This window comes from Xiphias gladius, chromosome 18 (genome assembly GCF_016859285.1).
Source record: "Xiphias gladius isolate SHS-SW01 ecotype Sanya breed wild chromosome 18, ASM1685928v1, whole genome shotgun sequence".
In the NCBI taxonomy this organism is placed as follows: domain Eukaryota; kingdom Metazoa; phylum Chordata; class Actinopteri; order Istiophoriformes; family Xiphiidae; genus Xiphias; species Xiphias gladius.
In genome coordinates, this window is record NC_053417.1 from 9276791 (window position 1) to 9291616 (window position 14826).

The following is a 14826-nucleotide window of genomic DNA, read 5'->3' on the forward strand; positions in this document are numbered from 1 at the left end:
TTTTTTACATGATGTGTCCCCTAGTTCTCTTAATATGGTAAGTTACCTAAACTGACCGCCAGGTGGGGCAGTAAGCACAGACTAATACTTGGGAGACAGAACTCCTGGCTCGCAGACAGCTGCAGTGAAAGAAAGTTACAACCTCGGCGATGGCAAAACTGTAATGTGCTCAACTAACTCTAATCGAGGGAATAATAGAATTGGCTCAAAGCTGTCTATATCTCCGTGGGGACATAACCCCAGCATTTATTTCATACTGGACCAGTATAGTGCCCATTAAGCGTTAGTCATCATTTATTTGGCTAAAAGCACAAATGGGCTAATCAAGTGTTTATCATGAAACCAGGCTTTGTGAAAAAACAAAAAAAAAACAGTGGTACTTGAATTAAAAGTAAGTACTCTACGGTGACTGATTTCAGATCCCAGTTACTAGTTTAAGAAACAATTATTTAGATGGCCTGTAATTATAAACCCAAGGCATTGCAAAGAGAATCCTCGGCCGTTACATTCAAGCGCACGTTAAGCCGGTGCCAGTAATGAAAATGTCATGTCTGAAAATAGACTGTTTATGGCTTGACATAATTGCACTACTGGTACAGATTTCCATACACCTGATGAGACAGTAACTCTGGTCACAGGGCTCAGACGCGTCGTGCCCGCGCAGGTGTGGCTCTCATGCTCGTGCCCGTCACCCCTCCCCCTCAGCTAAAAACTACAAACCCAGGCTGCGCGCTCACGTGAAGTAATTCATTGTATCAGACTGAGACTGGAGGAAGCAGCGAGCGACTCGACTGGTCGGCAAACCAGCTCTGCCCCGGGAAATACTGAAAAATCCGACTGCTAGCCACATAAACCGCAGGTAAACTACTTTTTTGAATACTCGACGACTGTGAAGTGCGACCTTTGCCTTACTGTTCAGTTTAAAAGCGGACAGGGTTATTTTTTTTAAAGTTGTCCGGAGCTTTGAAAGGCCGTGCTAGCAGAGCTAAAAGCTAGCGGGGTTAGCTGACGGTAGCCAAGTTAGCTTTTCCTCTAACCGACCTCAATCTCGATGCCGCTTCCGCACTTGCCACACAGTTGTGCTGAGGAGGGAACTGCCGTACCCAGAGTGCAGGAACTCCTGTGACTGAAACACCTTAGCCAGACTCCACCGAGGGCTGTTAATAAACTGTTGTAACTTCAGTAATGCTTGTAAACTGGACCGTAAAGACTCGTCTAGATTGGCGAGCGAGCCGTACCCAAACAATGAAGCTCTTTTCCTGACTTGCCTCGGCTGACCAGGCGGCGTCCTAACCGCTCAGCGTTACTTCATGAATGGCTGCTAGTGGTAGATGTTGGATATTAGACGGTAATTTTTTGGTAATATGCCTTACACCATAAGGAATAATTATGCCACCAGTGTACTTTGTTTTATCACCGAAACCGAGTTTTCCGTCGTTTCGTAGATTTTAAAACAGTCAGTGTCAATAAGGCACATAGTCTCTACTTGGCATGGGATCTTAAGTTTTACGCTTTTCTAACATAAGGTTTTATCATTAGCAGATTCGCCACTGAGGAGTCATATTTTATATATATTTCGATAAAATAATATACACATAAATATATAATATATTATATGTATATACATACATACATATAAAATAAAAAACAATAAATAAATGTAAATAAAATAAAAATTAGTATTTGCGGGTCTCGCTTGGTGTTTAGTTTGTATCGGGGCCACCCACCCATTCTTCCACTGCGGACACACTAGCCATCTGTTGCCTCTGTGATGACGCCATCTTTCTGGTGACCCACCCAGTGGCTAGCTGTTTTAAAAACAATGTTTGACTAAACACAGGGAGCTCGCAAAGGCAAGACAGACAACTTTTTCCGTGTGTTGGCTACAGTGTCAAATAGATCACACAAAGCATCAGTTTTCAAACCAGTCATGTAAGTGAGAGATATGTGACCACCTAGGGCTTAGTAATCTATCATCATATGTTTATCCACCACAGATAGTAATGATGTGACATCATTATGGGTGTATGAGTTTGTATTTTCATACATTAGTAAATCGAAGCTAGAGACATGTATTATGATCTTGGGGGGAAAACAGAAATGTACATGATTGTCAAGCTGGCAGAAACCTTATGTTTATTTTTCTCTGACCAACATTAAGAAAATTTTACTGTATCATGCAGGGAAAGACTACTCTTTAGCTATACATTGATAGGTAAAAATGTCAGACAATTTATACTCTCGTAGCACAGTGTCAAGATATGACTTCCTCACCTTAATGAATTTTTACACTCAGACTTGAGCAAAAAGATGCATATTATTTCAGATTTAGTATTTTTGGATAGGGACTCTGTGAAAGCTTTTTAACTTTAATTTAACTTATTTTATTTTACCTGCTGATGTAGAAAAGCCCTTTGAATAGCAATTAGTCCATCAGAAAGTACTGTAACTCCTTTTGCAGGCCCTAAGGCAGTAGAGGGTGTGAGGCAGGTTTTATTGCAGATTTTACACACTGTCACCGTTGAAGCTGTTAACTAAAATCATATCCTCTCCTCCACTGTAATGGAGGAATTTGACTTTGGCTGATCGAAATCCGATTCTAACTTAATGCCCAATTGATAAATATATCCAGAAATCTTTAAATGATCATGGGCTTATTCCCAATACATGTATATGTCAGTCACTGGGATGAAGACAAGCTTATGGCTGACTAGAATTTGATGACTAGAATATTAAGTACATCGTCTTTCCGTGTTGTTCTGGGTTTTTTTTGGGGGGGGGGCGCATCTGTTTATTATACAAGCATCTGTTTATTGAGGCTTCAAATTTTGACATTAATTATTATACTTGTTTGAATAGATCTTGGTGGAAATGTGTCTTTGGGTCAGAAGATTAAGTGCTTCAATTAAGCAAAATGATCAATCTGGTTGACTCATTAATTCTAGATTCATGACATGTTCTTGACCACATGCATATTGTAGCTGCCATCTACGGTGTGTAGGTGAGACATGTTGTAGATGACTATTGTAGCCAACAGCCAATAGGGAGCACAGATGACTAACCAGTCTTCCCGTGGGAGATATTCTTATAGTGTACTTTTTCATAATGTGTGCTGCAGGTTTGTGGTAAGGAACAATTATTTTCTGTTTCTTCCGCAGAAGTGGATTCATTAAAAATTTCACAGACCATAGCCATGCATGTCAGGTGGCAGAAGATAAATACCTGCCAAGTTTCTGTAAGAACATGAAATATTCATCAGCCGTTATCAGTTAACCATCATTAAGCTGCAGCTGATTCTCCACTCTGAAGGCTGCGTGGGGTATTTCCTGGCATAAACACACCCGGGCTTTGGATGCAACTGTTGTCTGTGTGGGGTTTTTTCTAAAGGACAGGCTTATCAATCATAAAGCACACAGTAACTGTTTTAATAATGCAGGCAAAGCCGTGTCATACAAGGAAATGATGCAGAATGAAAAGTGTTTGATTTAACACTTGAATGATCACAATTGTGTGTGGACAGGAGTGGGTGTGACTGGCAGGCCTGCTGTGAAAAATATTGTCTGTCTGAGTTTGATAGGATAATGGTTTACATGATTTATCATGCTGGCTACTACAACATCCCAAAGGTGGAGAGAGAACCTATCAAGCATTGTCTTTGTTTTTGTTTTTTTTAAAACTGTGTAGTTTATTTAGTGAAGTAGCTAAGCAGAGTTGGAAGAGTTGCTTTGTCAAATTCAAGAGCATCGGTTTTTCAAAAGGAGCACAGTCAGTGCTGGCACAGTTTGTGTATGAAGCATAAGTCAAACATTCCTGTTGGGAAAATCAGTTGAAGTGAATCACAAAACTGACAAGAAGGTTTACCCCTGCTGCCAGCCCCTCTCCTTCTATTTTCATTCATGGTGTTTATCACAGGAGTGTGCCCTGTTGATCTCTGTCTCTTTCCTTCTCCTTTAATTTGATCCTGTTGGGGTTATCTCCATCTCTCACTTTATCTGTGGCTTGTCTGTCTATTTTAATTTCATCTCATGGTCTCTTGTTCACTAACATGCAGGTGAGGGCAGCGATTTGCACATGCAGCGTGGTCCTTATTATCTAGCAGGGTTATAATTGATCAGGGGAGCACATCTCACATGCACTCAATTTGCTGTTACTGAGGCCACCAACATAGCTTGCATAACCAGCCTTTTCTCTCCTTGGTATGCATAAACATTTTAAATCTGTGCCCCAAAAGAAGACAGTTTGAAAGTCAGCTATCATATTTGATTGTCTGCCATCTATAATTGTTGTTACATCACTTTCATCGCTTCATACATGCACCACTTAAAATGCCTTTATAAGTCTGTTGAATTTTAGTATGACTATGAAATCTGAGCTGGCTAAAATGTCTAGCAAATATGACTAACATATTAGCAACAGTCCAAGATGATGATGTGTGGTTGATGGTTATTTCACATTGTTTTTGGTTTTTTTTTCGTGCCATGTAGATACAGCTCAAGGTTTCTGATTATCACTCATATTTGAAATTGCTATGCATCAAAAACTATATGAATCCAACTCATTTTCATCCAGATTTTTTTATTACCCTCTGTTCACACATTATTTGAAAGTGGCTGACTCTCTCTGGCCTCTCACAAGCCTGAAGCTCGTGGGCATGTAAAGTGTTGAGCCAGTAATTTACATACTAAGCTCAGAGTTGGCATGTATAAGGCTTAGCGATATGGCCAAAGAAAGACAATCTCTGGGGTCTTTCCAGGCTTGGGGACGATGGGCAATTTTTAATAGATTTTTTTGCCAGTACTTACTTACATATCTTCTAGTACTGCTGATCATGTTTAAGAAGGTCTTTGTGGGCACTGTGTTCCCATCATTGGTGTAATTATTTTGTAGCTTTGTTCTAGTGCAGTGGCCTCGTGAGTTTTTTTTTTTTTTCTGCCACACACATTAATTGACATTTCCTGGGCACAAGAGTAAAGTGGTTGTAGTGGGGTAGCTACTCAGGAGCAGTGAATCAGTGTGAGTTTATCCTGACTCAGATTGCTTAGTCCAAAATTATGGACCTGCTGCCTGTTTTACTACTTCACTAATCATAATCTGCCACCATTACATTTGCATCAGTCTGTGCTGTAATTTCACTATGGTGTCTCCCTGCTATTTTTTTAGACACAAGTTTAGACACAACATTCTTCACTGCTAATGGCAATTTTCCTGTTGTTTCCCCTTTATGCACATTTGCCCCTCTTGTTGTGCTATATCTTGATTATGCTCCTGGTAAGTGCTTTCCTGCATCTTCCTTTTTTTTTAACATGGAAATTTATTTTCTGCTACTGACATTGATACTTAGAAGCTTCTTTGTATTACTACCAGTCTCAAGACCGTTGTTGGCTGTTAAGCACTAAAGCGCTAAAGGAACAATTAGTGGTTCTAATGACATCCTTACAGGCACCTAGACAGCATTTGTTGAAATTAGGGTACATTGTTATTGTCATTGTACCCTTAGGTCAGAAATTGAAAACATTGACCATACACCCACCTCTAGGCTAAAACTGCCCCATTTTTTTTGTCTCCTTTTTTTCTCGAGTCATAGAGAGAATGGTTTAATCTTTTTTGACACTGCTGTCCTACTTGGAGTATTCATGTACCATTTATAGACTGGATGCAGCACCTCACAGTGCTGTGGTGCATTTTAAGGTCAGAAACTAATGGGACCCAGGGCAATAAAAGGCTGAGGTTGAAAGACAATTTTATTAGGGAGCAGTAACTGACAAGAATCGTTAGGGTACTTTTTGTCTGTATTTCAGTCAGCTCATTGAGTTGTTGTCCTTTAACAAGTGAATGCAACTAGTGTGCCAAGTGGGCCACAGCAGGTGTCTTGTTTGAAAATGTCATTGGTGGAAGTATGGCCAAGTGTGCTGTGGTTTAGAAAAAGGCTGGCTTTTGATCAGAAACTGACTGCATATGCAGCCGGAAGCTCAAGAAAATGTTGGCAGCACACAGTTTACAGTAGCTGAAAATGCCAGTCACACACAAACTGCTGTATGGACAAAAAATAAAACAACAAAAAACTGAAGAGGAGGGAAGATGGACTGATTTGAACCAGAGGCAGTCTGCCTATGCATGATGTAAACATATTTTAGCAGTAGAGAAACGTAATTGACGCTGCACTGCGCTGCACCTTCTTGGATCAGGGAGGAAATAACCATTCAGGGATATGATCTGTTACCTTCTCTATATGAGGTCCTGTTGTCCTTGTCCAGTTAGTAAGTACACAGTACATGTACTGTTGTTGTGAAAGTTATTTCACTGCAGTTGTGCCATCATGACAAATGAGGTGCGTTTGATGTGTACTTGGTGAATAAAGTGATTGCGCCTCCTCTTCCACACCCTAAAACTAAAGCTTTTCTTGTTCATTTATAAAGGGAAATTGCTGTTTTCCTGTGTTGTATATTGAGTACACGCTGCTGCTTATAAAATGTAAAGTAATGTAATGTCGGTTCAATTCAATAGAAAATCCACAACATTTTCACGTATTTCCTGTGTTTGTGACTTTCTGGTGAATGTCATTTCCCAATATAGAGAGATCCAAGCCGTTCTTAACTAATGACACAAGACTACATGTCACTCATTTGCCCCAACTTCCCTTAACTGAGTTTGGCAAGCTTGTTCTCTCACACCCACACCGTCTGTTGGGTCTTTTACTGTCATGAATTACTGGAACCATGGCTAAATTGTACTTCCTGGTAGTTCACATTTTGTGCTGTGCCATAATGATGATTCCTTTATGTTGACGTCTGTAAGTTGTTGTCTAAGGACAGGACCGGCACTAACAGTGCAGGGACATGCACAGAAATTTGAGCTGGCTATCTTAACCCTACACCCTTTCCCAGTTGCACTCTATCCACTTAATATCCTTATGTTGGCATACTTGTACACAAACACACACAAGTCAAGACAAGGGATGATCAAGGCTAGTAGCTTGAAAATTTTGCAGTACTGGTTTTTGACAAATTTCTCATTGAGACTCTTTTGGATGTGCAATTTTGTATAGAGCTAGCTATATCTTTTACGACTGTAGAACACTTAGTGTTTCCTGCTCATCATGTCTCATGTACAGTTATTAAATAAGCGTCAAGGTTTGCAAGCCTTCCTTTTTTCAACGAAAAGCATTAACCACAAATATGAAAACTATTACATTTCAAACTGGGGAATTTTTGTTCTATTCCATTTATTTATTTTGATTTCACAAGTTGAGAACTGCTGTTCTCCAGCTACACGGTTAAATGTGTCAAACACAGTGTTGCATGGTGCACCTGTATCGTGCGTCACTGCTCAATACACACTCTTGCTTACGTGCAACAAAAAGCATAAGTTACTTTAAAGTTTTCTTTTTCATAATGCCTAAAATTGACTGTTTAGACACGGTCTGGACAGGATTAATTTTATTTCTTCACTGGATGGTTTGTTATGTATGTCTCCAAATAATTAAAATATGGGTGGCTTTGGATGAAAATGCTGTAGCAGTTGCACTTCTGATTCTACTTTTCCTTTGGCTACTTGATTATAACCAGCACCTCCTCCTTCGTGTCTTCCTCAAGGGATGGCAGCCATCCGTAAGAAGTTGGTGATAGTGGGTGATGGAGCTTGTGGGAAGACCTGCCTTCTGATTGTCTTTAGCAAGGACCAGTTCCCTGAGGTCTACGTCCCCACCGTGTTCGAGAACTATGTTGCTGACATTGAGGTGGATGGCAAACAGGTGAGACAATGAGTGATTCTGTCACTACTTATCAGTCTTTCCCATCTAATGTCATGTCAGAGTAGTGCCTCGGGGTAGACTGATTGATTGATTCAAACCTCAGTCACATTCAAAGCTGTTTTACCACCTTGTTAAGTGGTTCTTTTGCTTGGTGAACAAATTTAATTTAATGACTCTAAGCTGAATAGTTTGTATAAATAAACAAAAATCCACAGAATATGCACCTTTTTTCTACACTATTGAGATACCTACTTGGGTTTCCTGTCACAACACATCCCTGCCTCATTTAGTCTCAGCAATGGTTTTTGTGCTGGTATCAGGACTAATTTTGTTCCCTGGGTGCTTAATCATGCTCAGTGCTTTAATTCTACCTTCAGGGCCAAGTGAGCAAGTGTTGATAAAACTGTACCGCTCCATTTCCACATCTTCCTTCACATTGCATCAGTCGTCTGTTTTAAAGATTTTTTTTCTGCTGATTGCTTTGGTCGATCTTGGTCACATACCTTCATATTAATTGTCAACATATTTCTAGATGTTTTTAGGTTGTCTTCTAGTTGTGGGTATGTTTTATCTAAAATGCTCTCAATTAATGTGCTAACTCACACTAACCAGGGATCTAGTGATTGTTTAGAATTTTCTAGCAATAAGTGCACAACCTATGAACACACTGATGTGTTTAAAAAAAAAATAAAAAAAACAAAAAAAATATATATATATATATATATATATATATATATAATAAATAAATTAAATAAAAGCACATTATACAGTGGGAATTGTGTTCAATATTTAAAATCAACAGTTACTCATAAAATTGGAAGGATATTAATATTATTAATAAACTCCTTCTGACTTCAGGGTTCATGATGTACTGTATGTGTGCCATTCTGATAACCACGGCACCCAGCCCAACTCATCAGTCACAAACCCACGTGCTCTGACCTCCATTTTAGGTTAATTGGTTAATTAGGATTCTGGGACATTGAGTCTTTATTTGCTGGTTGATTTCAAGCCCTCTGTGCTACTGAGGAGGACTCGGGCTACTTCTTAAGTGTCACACAAATGTCTTGTTCTGGTTTCCTTTCCCTGTTTAGCCATTCATTCTGGTCAGAGAGATCTTTATGTCACTGTCAGATTTTGTATAATCACAGGGCTCACATGGCACTTAAATGCCACCAATAACAATTATATAGTTAAAATTATTTATTAGGAATGAATAAAAATGTTGATTTGCGGTGTACATCAGTATTTTCTCAACCTTATAAGATTACGCTTGCATGCATTTTTTGAAAAATCTTAATTTAAATAAAGGTAAAACAGGTTAAAATAAACAAAATACAATGGTAGGTTTTTTTTTTTTTTTCATGTTAGTAGTTTGACAAATGTTGCAAAAGCTATAAAAGTGTAAATGACCCAAAAATTGTTTTTGTTTAACAAATTGGTAATATAGTTGTATTTATATGATGAATTTAAAAGAAGGTCTTCAAAAGGTAACGGTCACAATCATGGCCGAAACTGTCTGATGACGCCAGCTCTGCTATTTATGAATGAAGGGGACCTACTAAATTGCGATTTCCAGGTCAAAAACTGCCAACGTGTAAATGCAGAGATCCAGCTTTACATTCAGAGCTCATATTTTAATAGTATTCCATCCAATTATATTTAAATGTGAATAATTAAAAGAAAATCCTGTATTTAAATCATAAAATAGGACCACTTTAATGTTGCCAAAACATTAAACATTTTACCAGCATTGAAATGATACTCAGCCTGAAATTTATGATGTTTAATTCTTTGCTTTTCACTGAATACTCATAACTCTTTTGCTATCATGATGCACTAATTTCTTTTTGTGGACTAAGAAAATAAATCTGTCCTTTTTTTATAGTTCCTGGTCAGGATGAGGTCCACTGCAGCCTTAGTTTATTACCTCGATTATTTGCTGGCTTCAGTGTGAAAGTTATGTTGAGGATTGGACATGGTTTATTAACTTCTCTCCCTCCCTTTTTTCTTTCATTTGTTTCTCATTCCTCTCTTCCATTCCTCCACACTCGTTTGTCCTCCTCCCGGCCCTCTTTAATGTGTGTGTGTGTGTGTGTGTGTGTGGGTGTGTGTCAGGTGGAGTTGGCTCTCTGGGACACAGCGGGTCAGGAGGACTATGACAGGCTGAGACCTCTCTCCTATCCAGACACTGATGTCATTCTCATGTGCTTCTCCATAGACAGTCCTGACAGCTTGGGTGAGTACAAACCACACAAATACCACACTCCCCCGTCTTTCCATTTTCATTAGAGGTTATTTCCGGGGCATGTAGATGGTGTGTTCATCCTGTTGTGACCACTTGTAGGGGGAAGTGTTTACATTTGCTCAAACACACCAACACATACTGACAAATCATTTGTCATACAGTGGCATGCAGTAAAACTTGAACTAATGATTGTGAACAGCACTTCCCTGATCATATGGAAACGGCTTTTCGTAAAATATGGTGATAAAAGACGCAGATAATTGAAGTGCCGCACATTAATTAAACAGAATTAAATAAGAGTGAATTACAGTTGTAATAAAACAAAAGCTTACTGTGCTGAGGTTTGCCATTTATAGTTTTTACAAGACTATTCTTCAGACATTTCATTTCTTTTCAAAGCAGCGTTTTTGCTGACCAAGTAAGACAGTTTTTTGTTTTTTTTTAACACTTGATGTTCATTGGCGATATGGAGCCTCACTCTTATTTGTGTTTTTGTTCTATTCTTTAGAAGCAGAATTACATTTACAGTGTCTTACATTTTAAATTAAATTACTTTGTAAATGTTAGACTAATCAAAGTGCTGTCATACTCTAATTTAACTGTTAACTAATTTAAAGATAAGCATTATTGCTCCGCCATCAAATAGCTTTTATGAAAGGGTTCCATTATCACTTTTTATTTTTTCAGTTGTAGCAAGAGGTAATTTTACCAGCATTTTTTTTTTTTTTTAAACAATTATTTACTTGGTTATTGGCATTTCCTGTCTTTTTTTCAAGTGAGATGTTTATCACAGAGTAAAAACGGGCTTAGTGCATTACACGTCACTAGAAAATATGCAAATACTAGTTTCCTGTATTCAGCTGCCGTCATCTCCCGCTAGAAAGTATATTTGGAAAAAGAACATATAGTAAAGATTCATCACTTCTCTTGTAATGGGCCTTGCATTGAATTTTAGTCTGACAACCAGAGTTACCTACAACATTTAAACACAAAATAAAATGTAGGCATCTGGCCATTGATTATTGATCTATTCTTTCCTTCACAGAAAACATTCCGGAGAAGTGGACCCCAGAAGTCAAACACTTCTGTCCCAACGTTCCCATCATCCTGGTAGGAAACAAGAAAGACCTGCGTAACGACGAACACACACGTCGAGAGCTGGCCAAGATGAAGCAGGTACCTGAAATCTTCTTTTGCTCGGGTCAATTTACTGTTTGGATTTTGTCTTTGAATTTAATAGAGATGTAATAATATTAGGGTATTTTGCTGATGGAGTTCTTGAGAGTGAATGGGGCCATGTCTTGACCAATCACGTTGAGAAGGGTTTGTCAAGTTGGAGCGTTGACTTTGGTGTATTTCAAATAATGGCATTTAGACACCAGAACATGCATGCTAGACTGGTTCATGAGGCATTAAAACAGGATTATAACATACTACAATCAGCAATAATAAGTGTAAATTGTAATTGTTTATTATGTTTAAAATACACCTTACAAATATACAATTCTGTTTCTGATGCACAAAGATGGGCATTAAATGCCACCTTTATAGTATTACCTTTTGCATTTAATGCATGCATCAAGACAAAAATACCTTTCCCACCCTGCTTAACTATGTTGGTCACTGACAACTGAAGTACACAGTAGTTAGTAAAATGAGTAAAGATCACTGCTTCCACTGGTACTTATAGCAATGCTTAGCTTATTTTAGACTTCTGAATGTCGAGTTCAGTGAATGTGTTCCTAAACCAAAATTTCTTTTTCTTCATCCAATAGGAGCCAGTGAAGTCAGAGGAGGGCCGGGACATGGCCGGACGAATTGCAGCATTTGGGTACATGGAGTGCTCTGCTAAGACCAAGGACGGTGTGCGGGAGGTGTTTGAGATGGCCACCAGGGCGGCACTGCAGGCCCGCCGCGGAAAGAAGAGCAATAAATGTGTACTGCTGTAAAATGGCCGACATACTTGGACTGTTTTCATCCTGGGCTACTGTACATGGGGCTAGGGCTCGGGAGGGACTGAGGGATTACTAGATGGGAGAGGGAGGGAGGGGAGGAAAAGCAGTAAACTACTACCGCTGTAAAATGGCTATTTGTTGGACTGAATTTACCATGGGACTTGGGTTTTGGGGAAGCTTTGATTGACCGGGTTGGGTGGGTGGATGGATGGATGAGGGACGAGGGAGCGCAGTAAATGACTACTGCTGTAAACCACTGGGCTCTTTACCTGTGGGTTTACCATCAAGGTGGGAAATTTACACCACCCTTGTCAAGTGTCACAAGCCACTTACACTGATAAAGAACATTAGGAGATCTGGTCCTTTCTAAAAATCTAGCTGACTGGTAAAACTGGTGAAAGTGCTGGTGAATTATAGGACGTTACAGTGACTGTGTTCAGTGTGGACAACAAAAAAGGTTTAGGTGACTTGCCAGATGGAGGGGGACTAACGGAGAGCACAGTAAATGAGTACCACTGTAAACGGCCACCAGTGGATTATTTATCCCCCAGGTGTTGATACCTGCAATTAGGGCTAGAGCAGTGTGGATTTGGACAGATGAAGGGATGGGAAGAATGAAGCACAGTATGTGGGTGTGACCATGATGAGACTGTATACACCAAACCAGGGCAAAAATGGCAGTTTTCATAGATTTGTACATTCAGCTTTCTTGTTATAGGATGTAGTTACCTGGACATGTTATTTCAGCAGCTCCAGAAGTAGACAAATCACCAGTAAACTGTATGAATCAAGCACTCCTCAAAATGGTGCATTAAACAGGTTTGAGGTTGAATAGCTTGCAGTTCAGTTCGAGAACAAAGAAAAAGATATTTCTCCTGTAAATTTGGGCATTTAGAAAAGTTTGTCTAGAGAAGGTTGTTGTATAAACGATATTAAAGTGGTTAAGTGGTCACGTGTTGTCAGGTGATCGGGTCTTGTGTGTTGTATTACCAGAGAGGCATGGAGCTGTATGCTCACATGTCCAGCTCAGTGCCATTTAGTCTCTACACTGTGGTTAATCCTGTGCTTACAGACTCACAGTGACAAACACATTGAGTCCTACTCTTACTGAGATTGTCTTACAGTTATCTAATAGTGAATGCTTTATTTGCAGATAAACTGCAGCTAGTTTGAATTGAAAGAAAATTGCCCTCAGCACTAGTTTTAAATTAAAGCTACTTGCTGTGTAACATCATCTGACCTGTAATCCAGAATGGCTCTAATCACCACCTGTATACCAGTTGCTGCTTTAAATATTAGGCATCTTACCTCTGCAGTGCTGTAGAGGGCAGTGTGAAGTTTTTCCCACTTCCAGAGGAGCAGCAGTGGGACTCCCTCGGTGTCAGGGCTAGACATTAAACTGTCTACACGGTGGTGAATCTTTACTGCATTTGAATTGTCTGCTTGAGGAGGACGATCAGCTCACACCCCAGGGTTCTTAACATTAAATAAATTCTTTAGACCGAATCAGTGGAAGTGGCAGGTGAATTGTGGTCCTACTGGATGACAAAGGTAGCTTCCTGCCCTGCATAGTGCAACCTGAGCAAACTCTGCCCGTGGCTTGGCTCCCATCCCTTCCTGTTCCACATAGCTGACTGCTGGTGCTCATCTTCCCCTGGTTTCAGACCAGGACAAAGAACAAGGAGAGGAGAGTATTGTGTTTACATACACACCACTGATCTCCTTATTTGGGATTAATGACTAATAATTTTTTTGTGTGTAGGCATGTATAAAGGTCAAATGTACAAAAAACAGAACTAGTTCATGTTTGAGGGGAAAACAAAGTTGCCTGGGATATACTTTCATCCACCATTTACATGACTGCCCTTTACGGGTTAACTGTTGCTACCTGCCATCTGCTTCATCAGTTGACTTTACAGACAAACATGACACACGTGACATGACCTTTTTATCCAGAATACTGTGCATGGAAATGCCAGAATTGTCAGAGTGGGCAGTCGGATAGATTTGGATAAAAACACGCAGGTAATCTACATCACTAACATGCAGAGTGAAAATTAACCACCTGCTATGTGTTGGAAAACCTTCGGGTTGGGTTTTTTTTTTTTTTTTTAAAGGTCTTTTTATTTTAGAAATGGTATGGGTGGTGATTCATATTTGGGATTTATGATCCACCAGCCTTCCCTGACTTTTCTGTATATTTCACTGCCAGATTGAGGCTCTCTTGACAGTGTTGTACCCTCCTGTTCTTCTTCCTGGCCTACAGGGAGGAGCATGTTCCAGAAACCTAGTTTTGTGTTGTTGTTTTTATACTTTATTTCCTCCTTTTTAAAAAAAGAAAAAAAAAAAGAAGAAAAAAAAAAGTCATATGTTGTCTATCAGTATTTAAAAATAGGAGGTGGAAAAACTTGGGGACTGATTATGTGTTGTTGCTTTAGTTTATTATTCTTTTGTGCTTTATCTGAATTTTTCTGATGATTTACAATTGGTTGTAACGACCCGTCAATCATCCCTGCCAAATGCTGTTGTTAGGCAGTCAGGAGAAAGGCTGGCCCCTCGGCTGCCTGTCTAGAGCATCACTAGGACCACATGTGCTGGCTCTTTTTCTGTTTGTTTGTTTTGAACACAAACTTGGCTGAAAGACAAAAGAAAAAACAACTTAAGTCTCATTATGTACAAATCATTTTTATTTTTAGGTTTTATTGTATTTTTAAATCCTAATTTTGGATGCTGAAGCAGTGACGTAAACAAAGGAACAGGAAAACCAAGCTGTATGCAAAGTCTGTAAATATGAAATGTGGGTTTGTTCATACTAGACTATACACATGCACAGGACTGGAAACTGTATTTGTAAACTAGCTTTGGTTTGTGTA

At 39.3% G+C, this 14826-nt stretch overlaps 1 protein-coding gene across 1 annotated transcript; it reads left to right on the forward strand.

Moving 5' to 3' along the window:
* Positions 1 to 751: 751 nt before the first annotated feature.
* rhoab (ras homolog gene family, member Ab) lies at positions 752 to 12903 on the forward strand. Its single transcript, XM_040152178.1, has 5 exons — positions 752 to 859; positions 7593 to 7750; positions 9869 to 9989; positions 11044 to 11174; positions 11774 to 12903. Exons 2-5 carry the CDS (start codon positions 7595 to 7597, stop codon positions 11945 to 11947), a joined length of 582 nt encoding a protein of 193 aa, XP_040008112.1. The 5' UTR covers positions 752 to 859; positions 7593 to 7594; the 3' UTR covers positions 11948 to 12903.
* Positions 12904 to 14826: the final 1923 nt, after the last annotated feature.